We start from the raw sequence: 25,089 nt of genomic DNA, 5'->3' as shown, positions 1-25,089 counted from the left end.
GAATCGTCGTAGCGATGCCCCCTCCGGTTCCCCGTCCGCCCCGTCGCTCCGTCCCCCGCCTCGGAGTCCCGCATCCCCTTCGGGAGAGAGAGAACGCGCGAGCGAGCGAGCGAGCGAGCAAGCGAGCAAGGGGGTGGCTCCCCGATCCCACCCTCTCGTCTCCACATTTCGAGCCTTACAGCTCGAACCGCGGCACATTCAGTTTCTGACCGGCGATCGAAGTGACGCGTCCGTTCGTGCCCGTCGTCGCACACCTCTCTCACAAGTTTCCCTCGGGATTCCATCCGTCCGTCGCCCCGGAGGATCGGCGCGAGGATCCGGTCGTCCGGGCCACGTCGCGTCCGCGGTTTCACGGGGGGGGTTGCCGCCTGCGGGATCGCGGCGCGCTACACACACGCGGTCGGGGATGTCGCGCGAGACGACTCGCGTTCGCTCGAAGCCATCGATCCTCGCAATCGAAGCGATTCAGTGACGCCTGTGTGGGGCTCGTCGTACGATAAAGCCAATCGGGATAAGTGTCGAGAAATAACGCAGCTTAACATATATGATTTGATTTTGAGCATACGATTTTGCGTATCGTGACGATTTATTCTTGCAAATATAAGAATCCTGATTCCTCGAATTTTGCTTCTCGGATTTTACCTCTGTATCTTATATAATTCCCCTTTTAACATTAATTTAAAAAATTGTACGTAATGAATTAGCATTTATTCCTTTGATCCAAAGTCAATTGAAATTTTTTTCAGTGAAAAATTATTGTTATTAATATATTCCTAGTATTTAATCCTGCTTCAATCAAGCGGCGTCGACGTTCTATGAATAATCTCGTTCATCGAGGATCGCCGATTGGTCGTTTAATGGAATATCGATATAAATGGCGGGATTTACGAGGCTACCGAAGCTCGTTGTCACCGTCGTCGTCGTCGTCGTCGTAAATCGGTCGCGATCGTGAATAAAAATACAGTAAGAAATGGAGCTGAACCCGTGCTGCAGCTTCGTAGGGATAGTAAATTATCTTTACACGAGAAGCTTGCACCGGAAACGACGTCAGCCGGCGCCCAACGTTCCACGATCCTGGGTATTATAGGAGTCGCCAATAGCCAAAATTAGATATATAGATGTAGTTGCTGCTAGGCACCGCTAAAGCAAGCCAATACGAATGCGTCGCCGGAGGTAAATATCATCCACTATTTTTTTCTTATGTGATCAGTCATCGCGCGTTGCATCGTCCGTCCGTTATCGCTCGTTAGCTTGCCACGTGGCATTTGCCTGCCTTCAGCGAGAAACATCGTGCCTCGTTTCGTAAGATTATTTACACACGTGATTCCTCGCGATAATGGAAAGCATAAATCGACGCTTTGTGCCAATTTAACGAACGGAGAACACATTTCGTTTTATAATTATGAAATCTCCGATTTGAAACAGAAATTTAACATTCACTGATATGTATTTCCTAATTATAATATGCAGTTCATAAATAAAATGAGGCTCCGATCGTCTCTCGTCTCTAAATGCTGTTCTGATGATGTTTCATAGACGAAGTGTTTAGATGAAGTGTTAGATTTAGATTTAGCACAGCTCTTGGCGTATTAAAAAACTTTCGTCCTATAAAGTTGTTCGATACGTGACGTCACTCGCGAGGAGCTGTACGGCTTTATTTGTTCAGTTCGATGAAATATTCATTTAATTTAGATGGCTAACAGCATATACTATTTCATACCCTTACAAGTGAATTTATCAAAACTTTTGTTGCGCCGTTGGGAGTTTATTTACAAACGTTTATTCAATCGATCCGCATATGTGTCGGGTGAACGTCGATAAGTTGCATTTGTGCTTTGTTTAACGTCCGCAAATGCAGTGTGTTATATTTGCGTCTACATGTAGCTTTGTACCACACCGAGTGTGTCCCGAATGCATATATTTAACGCAGCGTAACGTATAAGGTAATAAAGTAAAGCGTCACGAGAATAAAAAGGATCCTTTTCTCATCCGCCCTTAAAGGCGGAGAGAAACTTTAACGGAGTAATTGTAACAGCGTCTCACAATATTACGAAATTAACATTGTAAAAGTAAATTCGCGTAATGTACGCCGGTGTAAGGAAGCTGAAACTTTCATTTAAGCATCTACCTGTGCGCACTTCATCGATTCTGGGATGTAGATAGACGCGATAAAGGATCAAGTTCCCCGCGATCGCGCGGACGGCGTAGCGTATAAAGTACTTTTATTCTCGCAAGGCTGGGAAATAAGGCTGAAGAATGAGTTTTCCTCGCGAAAAATTAATAGCAGCGAGAATATCAATATTCTCGTAAGTTGTCGGATAATCGTAGGGGTTAATAAATTATTCGGATAACCCGTAAGGGAGTTACGCGCGGGTTTTATATGTTCCTACGCGGTTCAACCGGGGTAGTGACGTGCGGAAAAATGTGATGACATCCGCAAAGGGTGGCAACGACACTGAAAAAGAGAGAGAGAGGGGGGGGCAAAGCGTTCGTGGGATAGAGGGTGTGAGAACCGACCGACTGCTACCCTTCTCGCGAGGCGGCGATGAAGTTAAAAAAGCTGACGACGGCGTTATAACTTGCTCCGAGGATGGAGCATGGTAACTACATACTGTAGCCAAAGTAAATGGCAGTAAGTGTTTCGTATCTACACGCCGATATATAGCTTCTACTCGAGCAAATTTCATTTAGTAGATTGTACGCATTTTTTACGGTGTCTCAGTCACGATTATTCGCGGCGATTCATTATTCTTATCTGAGTGTTTGAAGATCTTAATAATAAGATTTAATATTTTCCAACATTTATATAGAATTTATATAGATTTATATAGAATTAAAATAAATCATTCGCGATTAGAACAGTTGTCATTGAGATAAATTATTAATCAAAAATTACATTTGCAATCTGCAATTAATTGATAATATTATCAGATGAAATATTATATATCGTTTTCATTATATGTATAGTGATATGTTAAATTATGAAATTAATTATAAAGGCATAATTACTTTATAATTAATGGATCATGATTACTTGATGATTACACTGCAGTCATAATTAGTAATTTAGTCAGCGATTATATCGATAGTAATGGTTGAACCGGTCGGTAATTATTAATTTCCGATTTTGCCTAACTTTTGCATAATTCATCAGTTAGCGGGTATCTAAACCAACTTTGGGAAGTTGGGCTTCAATGAAAGAATCGCCAAAATCGAAAAACGACATTAATGTATGTACCAGATAAGACCGCGGGAAATTATGTTATCAGGATTAATCTTGCGAAGTGGTGGTGCGAAGTATATTCTAATGCATAGGAAATGTAATTTGCGCCGAATATATGCATAAGGCTTGTGTGGCGCGTGTGGCCTTGTTAGCACTCGCATTGCTATCATCCTCCAGGCAAAACCGGGGCAAAAACACCGGTAACATCACGTCCGAGTTGTAAACGCCGGTGAGTTGCATTCGTAAACCCGCGGCCCGAACTTGACTGAAGTTTAAATGAAAACTCTCTTTCTGCAGTTCTATACCTGGAAAAATAGCCGGAGATCGGGGAATCAGTTAAGACACAAGTTAATTCGAACCGATGCTCGCGTGTACGAGCCTGGGGAGCCGCGCGAGAATTTGCACAAAGATTAATTCGAGGGTGTCCAAATTATTATATCGATAATGGCACAACGCTTTATCCGCGGGTATCCGCGTGGCCCGCTAATGGGAATCGCTATCTAATTCCCGGGGATGCGCCGCGCGCGGGGCAATCGGCGGGGGACGTGGAATTTTTCCGCGAATTATCGCGAGATTTTAGCGAGCGGCAAATAACGGTCCGAAGCTATTCAATCGCGCGCGCTGCGCCGCGATGATAAATGACGAGAGAGAGAGCCCGGACGGCGACAGATTAACACGTTTCCACTATAGATTCGCCGTTTCCACGATAATCGACGGAGGCCCGCCCGGCTGATTGGCACGTATGCGCGGCACGATCCATTAGGGATGAGGAATACGAGGCCGGCGGGATTAGCCGATTTTGCGGAGCGCGGCCGCATAATCGCGTCTTCGTTATCCACCCCCCTTGCCCCCTTACCCGCCGCCCGCCGCCCCGGATCGCCGCCCTCAATTAGCTCGCGTCAAGTGTCATCGCGGCGCGGATACTATACGCGACGTCTAATTTTAGAAACGCTCTCGATTAACGCGAATCGCGCAACTGGCACTCTCCACACTCCACACCGCCTCTTCCTCTCTTTTTTTTTCCTCTTCCTCCACTCAGTCCGCCTCTTCTCTCTTTTCTATCGCGCTCGTCGCGTTTGATAACAGCGCGCTTCGTATTCGGGCGATCAGCCGTTATCGAAATGGAAGATCCGTAGAGAATTTAGACGGTATGAGTATAGGGGAGAATAAAATGGCCGGGAATTTGTTTTGGGATACCTCAAAGGGAGGTATTGGAGAGCTCGATCGAGATGAAAGCCCTATTTATGTTTCAGTACGTTGGAAAGAACAACGGCGCGCTGCACCGGGAGCAAGATCGCCGGATAAAGAAGCGGTTTTATCACGTTACGTAAACAAATTTTCCTTTCCGCTCCTAATAGCGTGCTCCTTCCGCCTTCCTTTCCTATCGCGCGCTCCTTTTTCCCCGAGGTCATTGTAAAAAGAATGTCTCCCATTTTCCGTAGCGACGTTAAGGAGACTTTATGAAAAATTTATCGACCATTATTTCACTTTTAATTGGGGCTGCAATTGCGTCGCGTGACGTTCCACCTTTGCTGTCGCAAAAAAGAAATTTTAACTACCCTTTACTTTCGCGTCCTTAACTGTTCGTTTAATCGAACTTGTAAATAAAGAATTGAATTTAACATGAGCCGACGAAACAAAAGAGTCCCCGCCACTTTATCGCCGGCCTTTCAACGATGAATGTGTTGCGCAACGTGTGTCCCTCTCGTAAGAATATTCAATTTCCAGCAATATCAATGCCAGGCATTGTCGTGAAGTGGCTCCATCCCACTGGCAGTATGTATGGAGTTGATGATCCAGTTGTATGTAATGAGGTCGTTCCCTCTGAATCGAGTTCGTGCGGGTAGGAAGGTGACGTATTGCGAATTGAACGAAAGTAACTTCGTAGCCGACGGTGCGGTTTCAATTTCGCAGTAAAACGCCGTCGGCTCTGCGAGCGATTGCCTGTTGCGCGATTTTTTCCCCCCCCCTCTTTACATTCTGCCATTAGGACGTTCACTTTGTGACCCCCCCCCTTTTTTTGGAAAGAGAAAAACTCCAGCGATATCGCTCAGAGGGAAAGGTATTGGCTCGTATCTTTGGGGGTGAACAAAATACATACCTAAAATCAGACATGCAATTTTCCACAATGACCTCGTATCGATATAGTTTTAAATTTCACATTGTCAAAGTAAATTTTTCCGAATAAACGAATTTGTTGCACAAACCATTTTTTAATCGTCGGCGAGAGGAAATTATTGATTTGTTATGATTATATTATAGCGCATCTGAATTTATATACAGCCGATCTTTAATTGCCTTTTCTATAATTGCGACGAAATATCTTACCGACTTTGAAAATTTTCCCCTCGACAATTTGACGGCAAAATACTCGATGACCGGAGACCCGGGCGTACATTTTTCGCAACTCCGACAAGCTCCATTGTGATCGACACGTTCGTGTTCGGTAATCGTCCAATCCATCCCCCATCCAGGTCAGAAATTCGATACGCGCGATGAAATCAAAACCATACGTTAATTGGGTGAAAATTGTTGGCGAGAGAAACGGGCGGGGGAGTGAAAGGGGAAGATGGGTGAAACGGGGACGAGATGGGAGAGAACGCGCGAGAAAGAGAAGAGAGAGAGAGCTCGTAAGAAAGGATAGCCAGGGGTATATGGCAGGGGGTCACGCTTGGAGTTTGACACAGTCAGAGACCGGCGTTGCCTGGCAACCTTTAAGGGTGGAAATCCACATTGGCGTAGGGTGTATACCTGCGACGAATTTACGCGGCATCGCCTATTCCTCCTGGGTCCTGTCTGCCTCTCTCCCTTGCTCCCTCCCCCCCCCCTCGGCCCCCCTGCAAAGGGCACGCGTGGAAAAACGCGTGAATGAACCCGTTGGCTGTGATCCCAACTCGGGATGAATACAACGAAATTGGATGTTTATCCCCGCGACGTCTAACGACGCGCTTATTGTCGCGGAAGAATGCTTGCGTTTCGCGCACCGCAAATTAGCGTGAAGATAGCAATCTTCCTTCTATATAAAAGGACCGAAGCCCCGAAGTTGCACTCGAGCTCCGCTCCGCCCCCGTCGGCGCGTTTTGTACCCCCTCCCCCCCCCGGAGCGGGGGGTAATGACACTCCGTTTGAATTCAATGTCATGATTTAATCTATTCATATCTTAGAATGTGAGCGTTTGCCCTTTGCTCTCCTCTCGCAATTACTCCCGGCGAGATATCTTCCCCGGGGTAATCTTTATTAAGGCGATCAAATGTATATAAACGGCACGCTCTCCATTCGTTCTTTCCCCCCCCCTGAGGAGCCGCTCGTTTAAATTATATCTTGACATCGTCTCGGAGTGTTTTACACGTTTATAAATCACCGAAGCTGCGTATCACGTGAGAATTTAATTACTTCGTTCGTTGAGTACGTTCCCTTTTATTTTTAGCTATCGAATCCGATTTAATTATCTCGAGCTCGAGATTGAAAGGGCGTATTTTTATTTACCTACTGTTTCCACGCTTTTTTTAACGGGAGCAATGTATTATTCCTTATAAATATAACAGAGTTATCGCAATATTTATGTAGTTCCTGCCTTAATCCAGCTTAATCTATACTTCATCCATTATGTAAGTTAGAAAACTTATTTGCACATCTCTGATACTTTTTACTTTTATCTTGCATTATTATATCCTATCTTATGAAACATAATAAGTTGTAGGAAAAACATGTGGAAAAAATCTAAAAAATGTCAAATGTACATTTTGTGCGTTTCTACGCTCGTGAAAGACACGTTGCTACTCCCTGGTAAATTTTGCGTGGCAAAAATATAATACATGTTACTATATGGAAGATCGATATACATATAGACAGGAATCTTACAGTGGCTGCCTCCTTTGGTCTCGCGCGGATCATTTTTAATCCATTGCCCTGGTCCCTTCACTCTTCTCGCAACCCCGCAAACCCGTGCGAGACGTATTCCCTTCTTCTCGGCGCTTTGTCCAGATAAATCGCAACAGAAAGTATCGTAAAGAACTTAACTGGATCTCGGCACAAAGCGGAAAGCTCGCTTTCGAGCGAGCGCGGCGCGGCGCGGCGGCGCGATTATTTTTCTCAATGTCGTTAGCACAAATAATTACAATTCTCCGGATTAACGAATACAAATAACATAACGAAATTTCAACAACGTTACACGATTACATTAACGAGTTTCTGTCATTAGACATTCGTATAACGCGGTAGGGGACATAATAGTCGGCCCTTGCAACTTGTTGCGTGCAATTTCGCCGTAAAGCGGAAACTGCGTGCTCCTGCATAATCCTTTAAATTGCCGTCCACGTAATACCGGGATTATTTGATATAATTTCGCGAGATATAATTTCACGCTGCGTGCGATCGACGAGACGCCGCGACCAGGACGATTACACGCGTAAGATTCGTCGTCTTGAGAAAGAAAAAAATACTCGCCGATCGTCGACGAAAGCGTTAAGAAACGTTAATTAATGTTAGCGAACGAATCGCGTCGCTCAGTCTTGATTTACGCTCATAATCTTATTTTATGGCGACTGGTCTCTTTCAGTCGAGTGACTCTGGAGGTTTTCGCGCACGCAGAAGGTCACCCCAGGCAATCGCGATGGCAACCCTATCTTTACGCATCTCCATACCGGAGAAGAACGCCACCAAGATGATGCAGTTCGATCCCAGCACGTCGGTGTACGACGCCTGTCGTATCATCAGAGAGAAACTCGCCGAGGCTAGCAACATGGGTCAACGTAAGCGCTCGATATTTTACTCGACGGGGACCTAATTGTATTATCGAGATATTTCGTCAACGCTACGTGAAATATCCCAAAAATTAGATGTCGCAATATCTCTCGCGCAGATAGACGCATCAAATTTTTTTGTCAAGTTTTTTTAAATTACTGGTAATGTAATTTAATAATGTAACGTAATGTGTAATTTAACGGGGTAATACAGATATGAATATCCCGGAAATATCAGCGTATTTTATTTGCCAACTCGATAAAAGGATATCTAAAGAATTTTACGTTGAGATTTAATTTATTCCGATGACGAAAGCAATGGATATTCAGCTCATTCCTAAAACGTGCGCGTTTTTACTCATGTCTAAATGGACTAGCAATATTAAATATATAATATTATATATTGCATTAATAAAGGAACGGGCCTTGAACTATTATGGAACATAAAGAATATTAGACCTATATTTTTTTAGCTGCTTATCTCAATAGTTGGAGGTTGAAACAACCTCTCGAAAATAACAATTTTTTATTTTTTACGAATATAGGTATAAGACAAGATATTTGAAAATATAAGATACATGAAAAAATGTTACACAAAAGTTTTTATTTTATATACTCTTTACAATAGTGTATTCATATATTTTTCGATATTCGCTAAAAATAAAAAATCCGTTGTTTTCGAGGGATTGTTTCAGCCTCTAGACGTTGAGATAAGCAGCATAAAAAAATAAAGGCTTTTTATGCTCCACAAATTCGAAGCCCAAATCCTATTCTCTGTAAATCATAAAAGATATAATTCCTGTAATTCTTATTTCTCATAATATAAAGAAACAATAATTAATATAAACAATAAAGATTAAATTTATTGTTCTTTGCGTAGCGAAAGATTATGGCCTATTTCTCGCTGACGAGGACGTGAAGAAGGGAGTTTGGCTCGAGCCCGGACGAAATCTCGACTACTACATCCTGAGAAATGGAGATCTGCTCGAGTATCGCCGTAAGCTCCGTACGCTGCGAGTCCGCATGCTGGACGGAACGCTGAAGACCATGTTGGTGGATGACAGCCAGCCCGTGGCTAATCTCATGGTGGTGATATGTACGAAGATAGGTATCACGAATCACGACGAGTATTCCTTGGTGCGCGAGCTAGTGGAGGACGAGAACGAGAATCAGAAACCTGGAAATTTTGGCACTCTCACATTGAAGAGAAAGAAAGAGGAGAAGGGCGAGAGGGATGCGAAGATGGAACAATTGAGGAAGAAGTTGAAAACCGACGACGAAGGTAAAATAACTTCCCAGCTCTCGTTGGTGGATATTTAATTTGAAATTCTATCAGCATGCACACACATATTGAGGAAAAAGTTTGCAAAATACATTTCTGACTTTCGTATTGTTTTGGTTCACAGTGAATTGGATAGATCCAAGCAAGACCTTGCGCGAACAAGGTATAGACGAATCCGAAACCGTTCTGCTGAGGAGAAAATTCTTCTTCTCGGATCAAAACATTGACAGTCGCGATCCTGTACAATTGTCGCTGTTATACGTGCAAGCGCGAGATGCAATTCTGGATGGTACGCATCCGATTACGCAGGAAAAGGCTTGCGTGTTCGCCGGGATCCAGTGTCAAATTCAGTTTGGCGATTATAAGGAGGAGAAACACAAACCGGGTTTCCTGGAGTGAGTTACATTCAATGTGATCGATCAATGTTTCTCGATTCTATATCGATTAATGTTTTACTTATGTTGCATTCTTTTTCAGTCTTAAAGAATTCCTGCCGCAATCGTATGTGAAGGTAAAAGGAATTGAAAAGAAGGTCTTCGCGGAGCACAAAAAACACATTGGACTCTCAGAGCTGGACTCCAAGGTCCTGTACACGAAAACCGCCAGGTCGCTGAATACGTACGGCGTCACGTTCTTCTTGGTGAAAGAGAAGATGAAGGGCAAGAATAAGCTGGTGCCGCGTCTACTCGGCGTGACGAAGGATTCGGTCCTGCGACTCGACGAGAAGACGAAGGAGATTCTGAAGACGTGGCCGTTGACGACCGTGCGGCGTTGGGGCGCCTCGCCGAATACCTTCACCCTCGACTTCGGCGACTATTCTGACCAATATTACAGTGTACAGACTACCGAAGCAGAGCAGATACTCCAACTGATCGCCGGTTATATCGACATTATCCTGAAGAAGCAGAAAGCGAAAGATCACTTCGGTATCGAGGGAGACGAGGGATCCACCATGGTGGAGGATAGCGTGTCGCCGTTAAAGTGAGTATCTCTCACGCTCTCAATACATGTTAGCTTCTCCGAGCCACGTGTGGATCGAAGTAATAATAGCCATTAAGATACTGTTAGAGCAATTATCAGTTCTCGACGAGAGTCGGACTCGTCTTAAAGCGACCGACTTACGTTCAATCACGCGTCACGTCCTAACAAGATTTCGCGACAATATTTCGCGTTAATCTGATGTGATCATGGAAGAGTTTCTAAGACGCCACGCAAACAAATGTGTTAGAGCTGTTTCCGATTCTAATGGGTATAATTCGCGTTAAATAAGAGTGATACTTGACTTCGAGATTTTATACGTGCATTTTCATTCGACAGAGCCACCATCATGCAACATGAGACCAGCAATGTTGGTAAAGGGAATGTAGAAGCCGTCTCAGTCGCGATACCAGCTGTTATGAGAGCGGGAGGAGATGGTAAGCGAAATTATAATTTATTACTTCACGTTTTATTTTCTAGATAATTTGATTAGGACTGTTTCTAAAGATATTCTTTTGTTATATCAACAGCGATTATATAATATATAATTATCAGATTTTTATTTGGGTGTATATGGTAGCTTATGAGAATATAATATTTTCATAAATTAAAAATTATGTCTGCTTTAAATTTTTAAACGTAAGTCCTGATACACCGCTCTTTTACTCAATGTACTTAGAAAGAGAAACTAATTAGCAAATTTTTGCACGATTGAATCCTCGGATCTTAGCTGTTCATATGTGTTCTTGTACATACATACACCTTTTATTTTGTAAATACACGTTTAACTAGCTTCAGGCGTTCATGAAAGTGTTGCTTATAAGATCAAATAATTAAGCATATATATTAAACTTGCTTTTAGCTTTCAACAGAAAATTATTGTCTAAACGAATAGATTTACAGTATCGAGGACTCGATCGGGATTGTCAATAATTGTAAATATAGCCATAGAGTTAGAGTGCATGGTGTGATTTATAGGGGCTCGACCATATGGAACCGGTCACATAGGTGGTGCCCAGTATACAACCGTCAGTGGACAGGTGAACATCGCCCATGCTCCGCCTATGGTAAGCACAGTTAAAAAGCACCCAAGCTGCTCTCAAGCTCATGTCGGTGTCTTTTAGTTGCTTGTTATAAATATATATGCGTCTTGAAGTGTAAAAATTGGAGATCCTTCGGGAACTTTCGACTAGCAAATCGTGTGTCTCTCTAATGTGTAATTATTAATTGATTATGGGAATATATATGTATTTAGGACGGTATTATATTTCTTGTGAATGTCTAAAGTTGCACCGATCATTATACTGCACGTTAGAAAGCGAAATTTTAAGGGACTAATAGACGGTTAAATTTATTTTCATGCTAGGCGCCTTCTATTGCGGACACAGAGTAGGTACACCACGATACATTTTCAGTTATCTCTTATTCTTTGTTTATAGACCGTTCATTTTACTTCTCCGGTTTGATTCGTTTGCATTTCATGTTCGTCGATCGACTATCTCTCTTTCTCTTTCTCTCGGTACAGCGCTTACTGGATAGATAAAATCTCTGTAACTTGCGATTCATGCTTTTTCGACAGAATACTTGCTCGTAATCAATCAATATCAGTAAACTCTGTATCGCCGCAACTATTTGTTGCAGTTTATCGCTTCGTTATGTACGTGCATTTCGTTCGTTGATTGACCGTTATAAGCGAAATTATTTTATTCCTACTTGCATTTGTTTACGCGAGAAATATCTTTTTTATGATACCGCCAATCAATCAGGTTTACAACGGCCATACGTAAGTTTACAATGTATGAACGTTTGAAACTAGGTCCAACAAACTAAGGTGACATCCGTCCTATCTGAACCGCAACGTGCCTTATTATCGACCATCACCGCTGGTCACGAGGTGATCCACATCGCCGAGACGGAGCTCACCACGAAGGCTCAGTTACCCGAGCTCGGCACGGATCCAGCATCTCTGAGATGGATCGAGCAGACGATCGACACCCACAAGCAGAACGTGGGCTCGCAGATCGCGGCGATGAACGCCGCGACCGCCCAGGTGGTCACGTTGACTTCCGGGCCAGCGGACGACGTCGATCACACCGCAGTGGGAGCGGCGATTACCACGATCGCCACGAACCTACCAGAGATGACGAAGGGCGTGCGGATGATAGCTGCTCTTATGGACGATGAGTCGTCCGGCGAGCGACTGTTAGACGCTGCCAGGAAACTCTGTTCTGCGTTCTCAGACTTACTAAAGGCCACAGAACCGGAGACCAAGGAGGTGAGTTCGTCGTAGCGGAGAGAGCTGCATAAAAAATATAATAGAATTAATACGTGATCTGTCCGTGAAGTTGAATGCTATTTCAACTTTCCTCTTTCCCCACAGCCTTTCTACATAACATCTACGCTCTACGGACAATATGTAAGCACTAACATTCGTAGCGCACTAATATTAGACTTGCTTTTACAGATGCATTAGACTTTTTCCGAGCACTCGACTTTAACCCGTCTATATCCTTGAAGTGCAAATTTCGCTAATAAAGATTTTTAAATATATTTAATTAAATGGTAAGATCAATCTATATTTCCTACGATTATGTGTGACATAGACGAGTTAAATGATGCACATGTAATTTCTTTAAAAACACTTGAAAGGCTCATCAGACACGAATTACTATTTTAAACTTTCTTTTCTCTATTCCTTCTTTTCTATTTTTTATCTGGTTTTTTGGACATTATAAAAATTATTTTTTGCTTACATTTTAGCCGCGACAGAATCTATTGAATGCGGCGTCGAGAGTGGGTGAGGCGTCGCATCAAGTATTGACAACTATTGGCGAGGAGGACGACTCGAATCGCGAGTTGCAGGACATGTTACTCGCGCTCGCTAAGGCCGTGGCCAATACCACCGCTGCTCTGGTATTGAAAGCGAAGAATATAGCAGCCACGTGCGAGGACTCTGCCACACAGAATAGGGTGATATCGGCCGCGACGCAGTGCGCACTGGCTACATCTCAGCTCGTGGCTTGCGCCAAGGTCGTAGCGCCGACCTTACATTCACCCGCCTGCCAAACGCAGCTGATGAACGCCGTTCGCGAGGTGACCAAGGCTGTGGAGCGCCTGGTTCAAGTCTGCAACGAGACGTGCAGCGATGATAACTTGCTGAAGGAGCTGAGCATTGCCGCCGCCGAGGTCAGTCGCACCTTGAACGACCTTCTCAATCACATCAAGACCGCCACTAGAGGAGAGCGCGCCAAGGAATCCATCCAGGAAGGCGCGGTGGAAACCATCTTCGTTGCGACAGACAGACTGTTCGCCAGCACCGGTGACGCCGGCGAGATGGTACGACAGGCGAGAGTGGTCGGTCAAGCTACCGCGCAGCTGATTCAGAGCATCAAAGGCGAGGCGGAGAGGCAGACAGACTCGGAGCAGCAACAGCGTCTGCTGGCAGCGGCGAAGCTACTCGCCGATGCCACTGCCAAGATGGTGGAGGCGGCGCGGCAGTGCGCTAGCAGCCCGCACGACGCCAGGATGCAGGATCAACTGCGCCAGGCAGCGGAAGAGTTACGAGCTGCGACCACAGTGGCGGCAACCCCGGCGTTACGTAGAAAACTAATTACGCGTCTAGAGGCGTGCGCTAAACAGGCCGCGTCCACGGCCACGCAGTGTATCGCGGCGTCTTCTGGTGCCGGACACCACAATACTAATCCGGCCAGCCAGGAGGAGCTCAACATGGAGTGTCGCATGATGGCGCAGCAGATTCCATATCTCGTATCGGGAGTGAAGGGCACGCAGGCACAACCGGATAATCCTACCGCACAGTTGAATCTGATAAACGCTTCCGAGCAGTTTCTGCAACCGGGCACCGCTGTGGTGAAGGCGACCAGAGCCGTTCTACCGACGGTCACCGATCAGGCGTCCGCTATGCAGCTGAACAATACCTCGCAGCAGTTAGGATCGTCGTTGGCGGACCTTCGATCAGCGGTAACGCGTGCCAGGGAAGCCTGCGGCGGACTGGAGCTCGACGCCGCGGAGGAGCTGATAAACAGCCTGAAGGATGAGCTAGGAGAGTTTTATCGCGCTGTCGAGGCCGCTTCGTTGAGACCGCTACCAGAAGAGACGACGGAATCTACCGCGCTGCGACTCGGCGCCACGTCGAAGAACGTTGGATTTGCTATGGCGCAACTGTTATCCGCCGCCAAGCAAGGCAACGAGAATTATACCGGAAGTGCCGCTAGAGAAACCGCATCGGCCTTGAAGGATCTTACCTATGCCGTGCGCGGCGTAGCCGCCACGTCCAATCAGCCGGAGACGCAGAAGAAGGTGCTGATGACGGCAGACGACGTAATCCTGCGATCGTTGCGTCTAGTCAAGGAAGCGCGACGTGTACTGAAAAATCCTGACGATCCTGACAACGAGGCCAATCTAGCCGTGGTCGCCAAGGACGTCTCCTATTCGTTGAACAAGTGCGTGTCCTGCCTGCCCGGACAGAGAGATGTCGACGAAGCGATACGCAATATCGACGACATGACTCAAGTGCTCAACATGAATGAGTTTCCACAAACTAGCAAGAATTATGGGTAAGTAGCTTTACATAGTTGTGTATTTTTTTCACGTTTACCTTGAACTGGTTTTTAAAATATAGTCGCGCGCGTGTATTTTTTTCGCGTTTGATTTGAACTGATTTTTAAAATTATCTCTTATCTCTACTCTATGGAATAACAGATACATAATATTACAACTAATTATGTACGCCTCGCATTTTTATGTCGTAGGCAATTGCAGAGCGATCTCAATAACGCTGCCGTCAATTTGAACGATGCGTCGTCGAACGTGGTATCATCCGTGCGTTCACCCGTGCAGCTCGCAAATTCGTCGAAACAATTCACCAACGCTTTCGGAGATCTGCTGAGCGTGGGGATGGAAATGGCAAGTCAGACGACAGTCGAAACCCGTACTCAGGTGGTGGTATCGTTGAAAAACGTCAGCATGACGTCCAGCAAGCTTCTCATGACCGCTAAATCGATCGCGGCCGATCCCACTGCGCCGAACGCGAAGAATCAACTCTCGGCGGCGGCTCGCGCGGTTACCGACTCCATAAACTACCTGGTGGACGTGTGCACTTCGGCGGCGCCCGGGCAGAACGAGTGCGACAATGCTATCAGAAACATCCAGTCCATGCGATCTCTGTTGGACAATCCGAGCGAGCCCATCTCCGACGCCTCGTACTTCGAATGCTTGGAGACCGTCATGGAGAAGAGTAAGAGTCTCGGTGACGGTATGACCGGTATCGCGAATCACGCGAAGAAGTCGGAACACGAGCAGTTTTCCGTCGCGGTCCGTGGAGTCTCCTCCTCGATTTGCGGCTTGATCGAAGCAGCCGCTCAAGCGGCCTATCTAGCGGGCGTGAGCGATCCTACGTCCGTAGCGGGTAAACCGGGTCTGGTGGATCAGGCACAATTCTTGCGAGCAGCGCAGGCCATTCACAGCGGTTGCCAGAGCCTCGGCAATCCGACCAGCACGCAACCGCAAGTGCTCTCAGCCGCTACCATGATCGCCAAGCACACCAGCGCGCTTTGCAACGCCTGTAGACTTGCGTCCAGCAAGACCAGCAACCCGGTGGCTAAGCGACACTTTGTTCAGTCCGCCAAGGACGTCGCCAATTCGACGGCGTGTCTCGTTAAGGAGATCAAGGCGCTCGATCAGAATTATTCCGATGCCAACCGCGAGAAATGCGCGGAAGCCACGAAACCGCTACTCGAGGCGGTCGATAATCTCTGCACGTTCGCGGGTTCTCCCGAATTCGCGAGTCAGCCGGCCAAGATATCCATCGCGGCTAGAGCCGCCCAGGAACCGATCACAAGCGCCGGTAAATCCATTATCGACGGCTCGTGCGCTATGGTGCTGGCGGCCAAGAGTCTCGCGGTCAGCCCGAAGGACCCGCCGACCTGGCAGTTACTGGCCAATCACAGCAAGAGCGTCAGCGACTCGATCAAATCGCTGGTGGCGTCGATCCGCGACAAGGCGCCCGGCCAGAAGGAGTGCGACGCCGCGATCGAGAAACTGTCGGCGCGAATACGCGAGCTCGATGCCGCTTCGCTCAGCGCGGTCTCGCAGGCGCTGATGCCGCGCCGCGAGAACACCGTGCAGGGATTCACGGATCAGATGGAGAGCAGCGCGAGCGAGCTGCGCGAGAAACTGGAACCGTTGCGTACCGCTGCCAAGTACGAGGCGGAGAACGTCGGCCACGCCGTCAATCAGATCGCCCTTTACTCGGAACCGCTCGTCTCGGGCGCGATTGGCGCCGCGTCTAATATGGTCCATTCGAAGCAGCAGATGATACTGTTGGATCAAACGAAGACCGTAGCCGAGTCCGCGCTGCAGCTGATCTACGTGACAAAAGAGTCCGGCGGCAACCCGAAGGCTGTCGCGTTGCACACCGAGGTGGACGAAACCGTCGAGTCCACCAAAGACGCGCTTCAGGAGCTGCAGAACACCTTGGAAACTATATCGACATCTGCGGGTATCGTCACCGGCCTGATCGACACGATTTCTCGCGCGATGGTGAGATTGGAGGATCATCGTATGTCCACTATCGACACCGTGGATTCTTACGTGGATTATCAGACGAGGATGGTCGAAGCTGCCAAAGAGATCGCTCGGTTGGCACAAGAGATGGTGAATAGCCTCTGATATTACACCCTATATAATATCTAATCAATCTGAAGAATCCATTTAATCATATAAAAATGATTAAATATTACAAATTAACAATCAGTAAATTTCTCTTTCTTATTTATTTCAGTCGACCAAGTCGAGCACCGACGTAGCCAGATTGGGACCCCTAGCGGTCGACATATCGCACAAGTACACTCAACTAGCTCGCGATACCTCCGGAGCGTCCGCGGCTGCCTCCAACGCCGACGTGTCCGCCAGACTTCGCACCGGGGTCCAGGAACTCGGCCGGGCTTGCGCGGATATTGTGCGCGCCGCCGGCACATGCCAAATGGCACCCGGTGACGCGTACGCCCAGCGAGAGGTCGCGGAGTACAGCAAGATCGTGACCGAGAAGGTGTCACAGGTATTGGCTGCATTGCAGGCGGGCTCGCGCGGCACTCAGGCGTGCATCAATGCCGCCAGCACGGTTTCCGGAATTATCGGCGACCTCGACACCACCATCATGTTCGCCACCGCCGGTACGCTGCACGCCGAGAACGAGGGTGACACGTTCGCCGATCATCGCGAAAATATACTTCAGACCGCGAAGGCCCTGGTGGAGGACACGAAGACATTGGTAGCTGGAGCGGCGTCCTCGCAGGAACAACTGGCTGTCGCGGCGCAGAACGCGGTGTCGACGATCGTTCAGCTCGCCGAGGTCGTCAAGTACGGCGCGGCCAGTCTGGGCAGTCAGAATCCGGAGGCCCAAGTGATGCTGATCAATGCCGTGAAGGACGTCGCGTCTGCACTTGGCGATCTCATACACGCCACCAAGGCCGCCAGTGGCAAGCCCATCAATGATCCCAGCATGGCGCATCTAAAAGATTCCGCCAAGGTAATTCACCTGTCTGAAGTCCTTTTCGCTTTCCTTTCTGTGGGCATCTACCTGTGACGTTCTAACAACGACAATGGAACTGGAAACTTATCATGCGCTTCTGTTGTTGCCTATCATCTGATTGAATACGCTTATTTGGAAAGAAGCCTGTTGTTTGTAACGAAATGATGAGGAGGTAAATGATTGATCTCCGCAAATACGGAGTAACCCGTCTAAACGATTAATAATATACTAATTTGGCAACGAAACGTCTCCTTCGCAGACTAAAAACGTACGATAAATATTCTAATGAAATTCTAACTCTAGAGAATTTCCATAATTAATTTGCCAAATTCTAATAATACCGTTTCGAACATAAATAGAACCTACAATGTAACTTGAATATCTTTCACGGAGAGATTTATGTAAGGTGAAGTTACAAACCCCCTACAAGATCTCTCTCAGTGATGTTGGCCTAATCTATTAATCCGCCGAGTTTTAATAACGCTGTTTCAAAACGTAACCACGGAGAATGTTTATCCTTAGAGACATTTTTTGGGGTGGACTTTAATTGACTTTTAATTCTGATGAAACGTCCTCGTATTTGCCTCTAACTGATTTCGTTCTCGCTCTACTAAAATCTCGCGTAGCGTCCATGCAGAATTGATAGCGTAATTCATCGTCGTCGCTCTCGAATTGTGCAAGGTCGTTGGACACAGGGCGACGATACCCAGACCAAAGCACGACCGGCGCTATTAAAGTCCACCTTGAATCCCCACGCGTTTAGCTTCGTATATATCTACCATATGTGTGACATACCTGAGCGAACGGGTGTTGTTTTTACATCTGGCGGACGGCATTCAGTAGAAAATTATGTTGTTTGTTTAACGATATACTCTCCGCCTGTTGTACAACGCTTCCTCTCTCACCTTCCTCGATGCGATATCGAGTCCCGCGATAATAGCAGCAGCAGTAGTGCAAATTTGTCTGTATATCTTGAATGTTTCGACGATGCGAATGGTGGACTTTAATGTGTGCTAGTCTCATTGACGATTTTGGTCTGGCCCGGTCCGGGATAGGTCTTAGAACGGCAGCTGCAGCAGCAGTTCGTCCATCTGAGCGACATCGGCGGCTCGGAATCGGAATGGTTCGTGTCCGATCAAGAGGAGGAACTAATCCGTCTGCTATCCACTTCCGAGAGCTCTCAGCCGGCTCAACGGACCTCCGACTTACTGTTGTTCATGTAGCCGGATTTTCGTTCCCTCCTCGTCGTCGCATTTTCTAACGCAACCCTATATAAGATAATCTAATAATCGATATGTAGCCATGTTATGTACACGATACTTCTACGTAGAACACGATGTAGTTGCTAAATTGTGCAAGATATCGGCGAGACATCGTCGCTCCTTGCATTCTAATAATTGATTAAAGAAGTTTGTAATATTATCTCTTTGCATTTTCTGAAAAAAAAAATGGCATGTAACATAATTTTGCCGAAATGTATCACTTTCTTCGCGTTAGCGAGTTATTTATTTCGAGGTCTTCCAATCTTATCTTAATTGAGTTTACATCCGAAATGCACTTTGTCAGGCGAATCATCGTTAGGTACGTACATTCCATTCACAGCGTTCCGTTTGAACTGTTGACAGGCTTCTTAACGCTTCCACATAATTCTGCTTATCATTTCGTTATTAGAAAATCGTTTGATAGGTTCATGTAACCATAACATGCGCTAATTACTCCCGCGTATGTTAACACATTGCAATAGTAGTTACTTGCATTTAAGCGTATTTACTCATCAGTTTAAGATCACCACTAAAACTTTAACTTATACTCACTAACTATATATTCCATCTCTCTCTTTCTCTCGCAGATATTAATGTTACAAGCGTAGCTAGCGATTCGCCCTTGAAATTACATTCAATCTTCGTCCACAGGTGATGGTGACCAACGTGACGTCGCTGCTGAAGACGGTGAAGGCCGTGGAGGACGAGCACACGCGCGGCACCAGGGCGTTGGAGTCCACGATCGAGGCCATAGCCCAGGAGATCCGCGCGCTCAGCAGCTCGGAGACGCTGAGGAGCAACGTGACGCCGGAAGATCTCGTGCGCTGCACGAAGAGCATCACCATATCGACGGCGAAGGCGGTCGCGGCCGGGAACAGCTGCAAGCAGGACGACATAATCGCCGCCGCCAACATGGGCAGGAAGGCCATCAGCGACATGCTGTCCATCTGCAAGGGAGCGGCCCACAATTGCGCCGAGACCACCGAGCTGTGCGAGCGTACCCTTCAGGCGGGGCACGATGTCGCCATTAATTATCGAGAGCTGCTTCAGGCGATCCTGCAGATAGCGTCGAGGTCGGGCGACGCCAAGCACACCTTGCCGGTGATCTCGCGCAAGATCGCGCAGAGCGTGACGGAGCTGGTGGCGGTGGCGGAGCTGTTGAAGGGCAACGACTGGGTCGACCCTGACGATCCCACGGTGATCGCGGAGAACGAGTTACTTGGGGCGGCCGCCAGTATCGACGCGGCTGCCAAGAAGCTAGCTAGTCTGAGACCGAGGAGAAGCATCCAGGTGAGTTGTTTCCACGTGGTAACCCCGTGGTAATTTTGCGAAGCAACAGGTGCGGTATGGCACACACGTGGATGGCACGAGTCGTTCCGGTCTCCGCGAGATATGTTTGATTTTCTTGGTCGTTGTGAATGATCGACCGAGAATCGAACATATTATTACGGCGATTGGAAAAGTCAACGTTCGCAATGGAGTATTAATTAAGGACATGGGAGACACGTATAATATTATATTGATATGAAAGATTCATCGTGTTTTCTATTAACTTCTGTTTCACGAATAGAATTATTTATCAGAATTTCTTTCAAAGATACTGCAAGACCTCTTTTCTCTTGTATAGAGAAAAGAAAGTCAATGGCGAATTATCTTAATTTGTAAAAATTATTTTCTAAGGCCGCGTAATTTTGTTTCCAATTGTTAGCATAAATTATATTTTGTAATACATATTCTGTCGCTCGACAGGAGGCTAACGAGGACATGAATTTCGACGAGATGATTCTGGAAGCCGCGAAATCCATCGCCGCCGCCACTTCGGCGTTGATAAAGGCCGCCAGTGCCGCGCAACGAGAACTCATCGCGACCGGCAAAGTGTCACGCACGCCGCTGACCAGTTCCGATGACGGCCAATGGTCCGAGGGTCTGATCTCGGCCGCTCGAATGGTGGCGGCCGCCACCCACAGCCTCGTGGAATCCGCGAACGCTCTCGTTCAAGGAGTAAGCTCCGAAGAAAAGTTGATTTCCAGCGCTAAGCAGGTTGCCAGCAGCACGGCGCAACTGTTGGTCGCTTGCAAGGTCAAAGCCGACCCTGACAGCGAGAGCACGAAACGTCTGCAGGCGGCCGGTAACGCCGTGAAACGTGCTACCGATAATCTCGTACGTGCTGCGCAACAGGCTATCCAGCAGGAGGAGGACAGATCGTTGGTCCTGAACCGCCGCATGGTGGGCGGTATCGCGCAGGAAATCGACGCACGCTCGGAGGTCTTGCGAATTGAGCGCGAGCTGGAGGAGGCCCGAGGCAGGCTGACCGCCATTCGTCTGGCCAAATATAAAAATCGGCCGGATCTGGCCGACGGAGACGGCGACGTGGCGGGTGGCGATCAGAGCGGCTACCAGAGTTACACCACCCGGTACGAGACGAGGGCGTACGAGCCGCAGACCACGACCTCGCCTATTCAGACGATGAATCACACCCTGGATCAGTTGCAGTCCACCACGCAGCACATCAGTCATCAGTTTGCCGATCAGCAGACCTTGGTAAGCCCGGAAAAGGTACATTCGACGCAGAGCACGCTCGAGAGAAAGATGAAGGACGGTCAGTACCGGTCTACCTTGGATCAATACGGATCTCTGGACAGAAAGTACACTATCGATAGTTTTCAAGACAGGAGTCCGTACATCGTCACCGAGAGAAAGATCATAACGGACAACTCACCCGGCCAGTACAGCTCAATCGAGCGAAGGATCAATCAGGAGAGTTACGGAGTCACGGAGAGAAAACACGCGGACGGATTCGCCTCGTATCCGCCGCCCCAGCACATCTCGTATTCCATCTCGAAGTCCCCGACCCCCAAGATCGTCCAGGAGCAAGTTACCGAGGACCGAAAGTCTCCGCAGGATCAGCCCAAGTATCTGACTGATCGGTTCTCGGGCGTCAGTCCGATGAGCACGTTCCGTTCCGAGAAGCAGGTGGACACTCAGCGATTCAGCAGCGGTATCCCGCAGCATCAAACGTTCAAGAATGTTGAGAGCAAGGTCATCCCCGGCGGCAAAATCGAGACCATCACGACGAAGGTCTACTCGTCCACGCCCGGCAAGAGTACTAGCAGCTCCAACTACGAGACCACCGAGGAGACCAAGCAGTACGCGTCCGGCAACGAATTGTCGACGTTCAAGGGCAACGACAGCGTCGAGGAACGCACGATGAAGCAGTCGATGCACAAAGTCACGGAAAAGAAGACCGTCACTATGACGACGTCGAGTCGGCAGGAGTCCAACACGAAGACCTTTCGTTACGAGGACAAGCAGTGAGAAGGGAGAATAACGAAGTCCGCTGTATACAATCGAAGCGATAATTTCATCCGGAAATGAAGAAAAAAAAGTGACCTAAATCTAAATTCGAGCCTAAAAATGCGATATAAAGAGCGATAAAGTACAGATAAAATTATTTTAGTACAATAAACAATTTTCTCAATCGAGATCAACGACGTGTCGAGCTTTTGAAATTGAAATGAGATTGATGCGAGGAGATGATTCTTGAACGGATAGCAACGAGTGATTTCCGTTACGCGTTAAGAGCCTGCGACGCTTTGAAACAAGGAGAAACGATAACGCGGCAGGATTATTTATTAGCGAAACGATAGGAAGTGCCCTTAGGTAGATGTAACACTCGTGCTTTCGATCAGCAGCCTTACGAACGTATTTAATCGTGGATGTTTTCGCAGCCGCGAGCCATGGATCGTTTTTTTCGATAGCCATACAATTTTACGAGACGCGAGTTGACGTAACAATTACGTCGAATGTAAGAGAACCAACGACATATATAATATATGTCGTTGAAGAGAACGCTGACCGTTTCACTTTCGCATTCTCACAGTAGGTTCTTCGTTTTTTTTTTTTCCTTCGCTTATACAGCTCGAGGACGATAGAGATAATTATGCGCTTGGTTTAATGTAGAGTTAATCTTACGTTTATCTCATTTACGGTTAAGAAACCGCCGGATTAACAAGAGAAGCAACATATCATTTAATTTTATTAATTTTCCCGATGTCGTGCGGTGCCGAGGACAGGCCCGGCGACGCGCCACCGCTCTATTAACACTTTCCGTTTTCTTAATTAACCCTCACTCTCCCTCTGGCGTCTCTATTTATTCTGAGGATTCTCCACCCCCTGTCGCAAATTGTCTCTTTACCCCTTACGTTTGTTTCTAGCACGATTCTACGTCTAACAGCGCATGTAGATTCTGAGGATGTTCGAAGGCTAAAAGTATAAAAGTATAGGACGTTATAGGGACACGTTTTCTCTCTATATTAGGTATATTTTCAATTACATTTTACTGAACGATATGTGCTGTTAGGGACGTACCGTTAATCTGCAGGCGGTAGCTCGTTTTCGAATTGAATTTACTAATTGTAAGCTGACCTTTTCCGAGCCCAGCTAGGCTTCCAACGAGTGATCGTTCAGTGCAATTGTTATTCGCCTTCGCGACTAGATAGGCCTACGCAAGTATCCCTTAGTATGTACGAAATTCGGGGTAATCCCCGCGTCGCGTCGACGACGACGGAATCGCGATCGTCTAGCGAGAGAAGTGCCTACCGAGCTGCCAGCGAGCTGCCGCTTCCCTCTCATTTAATGCGCTCGTAGTACGACCTTTAAGGAATTTCTAATATTACCAAAAATCGAATGCTTTACTAATGTGTTTAATGGAATGCGTGTGTGGACGAGTGTGTCGGCCAACCGAACGGCTAAAACGTCGAGCTCTTCCAAAGCGATGCGCGCGTGTCGTGTACCTTTAAAAGGGATCGCCCATCGCGAGCCTGGTGTCTTCCTTCAAGATCTTGATAATAACGAAACGAGTCAGGATGGTCGATCTCTTTCATTTTCGATTGATTCCGCTAGCCGATTTTGGTTCCGTGTCTTGCGATCACGCTGTGAATTATAAAACGAGACGGAGAAGCATGCAGTGTGTTATTTTGCGAATAATTTTTTTAGATTTATACGCGAAAATTTGACTGGATTTGAACAGATTAATCGTAAACAGCGCGCATCGCAAACGGTTTGTGTGGATCTTTATATCTCTAAACGAATGTGCCATGATATATTAACAAATGTATCGCAAAATGACGAATTATACATAATAAATAGAGAGAGATGTATACATAGATATATATTACATATATATACAAGAAACGCAGCGATCTTTGTGAATAACGTTTGTAATAACGTTTCGCATATTGTTTTAACGATTTATATTATATAGAAGGTATTTTTTTAATAGTTCTGTAATTGTCTCTTATACGCATACATAGAAATATTTTTTAGATCTATTTTTCACGGAATGTTACGACGTTATATCAGCACATTATATACAATGTTCTTTTTACTTATTATTATTATTAATCTTGATTACGCGACGGAAGATATTATTACGGTTAACTATTATATGGTTTGTATTATTAATCTCTTTTGCCATTATTAAAATCCAGATATTTATACAGACCGTCTGTAACAGACGTAACTAATAAAGAGTTTCTAACACTCGCTGCCTTTTATTTTCCCAACCAGATATAATGATGTTATCCTTGTAGGTATTTTGATTAAATTAAATCTCTCTCCACTTAAATTCTAAAAATTCTTTAAGAATTAAAGTCGCTTTGAATTATTTTTTTCTTAGACATGAAAATTATAAATTATTATTAAGATTATTTAAAATTGAAAATTCTCTGCGTGATTATTAATTCGTTGCAGACATTTTAATTAAAATAAAATTTATATCGCGCTTTGACTTAATATTTTTTTCGTTTAACTGTAATTTGCAATTAATTTCAAAATTGAAAAAGCGGAGTAGCATCGTCAAATCGAGCTCTCACAATGCAGCGCAAATTATACTTTTTATAATTTTTAATAGATATATATTTGAACTGAATTAAATTACATATTTTAAAGTGTTAAATATTTCATGTAGAAATTTTTAACATATAAAAAATAAAAAACATTGTCAAATTGTGCCCATAAAGTGAAGCGTAAATTGCATGCGCAATTTTTAATTA

At 46.2% G+C, this 25,089-nt stretch overlaps 1 protein-coding gene across 5 annotated transcripts in view; it reads left to right on the top strand.

The window, feature by feature from the left end:
* The window catches only part of Rhea (Talin_middle and talin-RS domain-containing protein rhea), a 42,327-nt gene extending 17,750 nt beyond the window's left edge, over positions 1 to 24,577 (top strand). For 2 of the 5 annotated variants that reach the window (XM_071711437.1, XM_071711454.1), the window contains 13 exons: positions 7,782 to 7,974; positions 8,846 to 9,247; positions 9,372 to 9,642; positions 9,725 to 10,228; positions 10,565 to 10,662; positions 11,204 to 11,292; positions 12,042 to 12,500; positions 12,606 to 12,641; positions 12,986 to 14,799; positions 14,995 to 16,897; positions 17,025 to 17,771; positions 19,688 to 20,326; positions 20,786 to 24,577. In XM_071711437.1, coding sequence (XP_071567538.1) covers positions 7,836 to 7,974; positions 8,846 to 9,247; positions 9,372 to 9,642; positions 9,725 to 10,228; positions 10,565 to 10,662; positions 11,204 to 11,292; positions 12,042 to 12,500; positions 12,606 to 12,641; positions 12,986 to 14,799; positions 14,995 to 16,897; positions 17,025 to 17,771; positions 19,688 to 20,326; positions 20,786 to 22,351 — 8,667 coding nt within the window. In that variant the 5' untranslated portion in view covers positions 7,782 to 7,835 and the 3' untranslated portion in view covers positions 22,352 to 24,577. Of the gene's footprint in view, positions 1 to 234; positions 1,174 to 7,781; positions 7,975 to 8,845; positions 9,248 to 9,371; positions 9,643 to 9,724; positions 10,229 to 10,564; positions 10,663 to 11,203; positions 11,293 to 12,041; positions 12,501 to 12,605; positions 12,642 to 12,985; positions 14,800 to 14,994; positions 16,898 to 17,024; positions 17,772 to 19,687; positions 20,327 to 20,785 lie in introns of those variants that run through there. The other 3 variants (XM_071711416.1, XM_071711446.1, XM_071711427.1) reach the window with 3 other exon arrangements.
* The last annotated feature ends 512 nt before the right edge of the window (positions 24,578 to 25,089 follow it).

Source organism: Temnothorax nylanderi, unplaced genomic scaffold (genome assembly GCF_030848795.1).
Source record: "Temnothorax nylanderi isolate EJ_2023f unplaced genomic scaffold, tnyl_v1.0 TNYL_tig0005_pilon, whole genome shotgun sequence".
NCBI classification, from domain to species: domain Eukaryota; kingdom Metazoa; phylum Arthropoda; class Insecta; order Hymenoptera; family Formicidae; genus Temnothorax; species Temnothorax nylanderi.
Note: the sequence above shows the minus strand (reverse complement) of the source record. Positions and strands in the feature narration are given on the sequence as shown.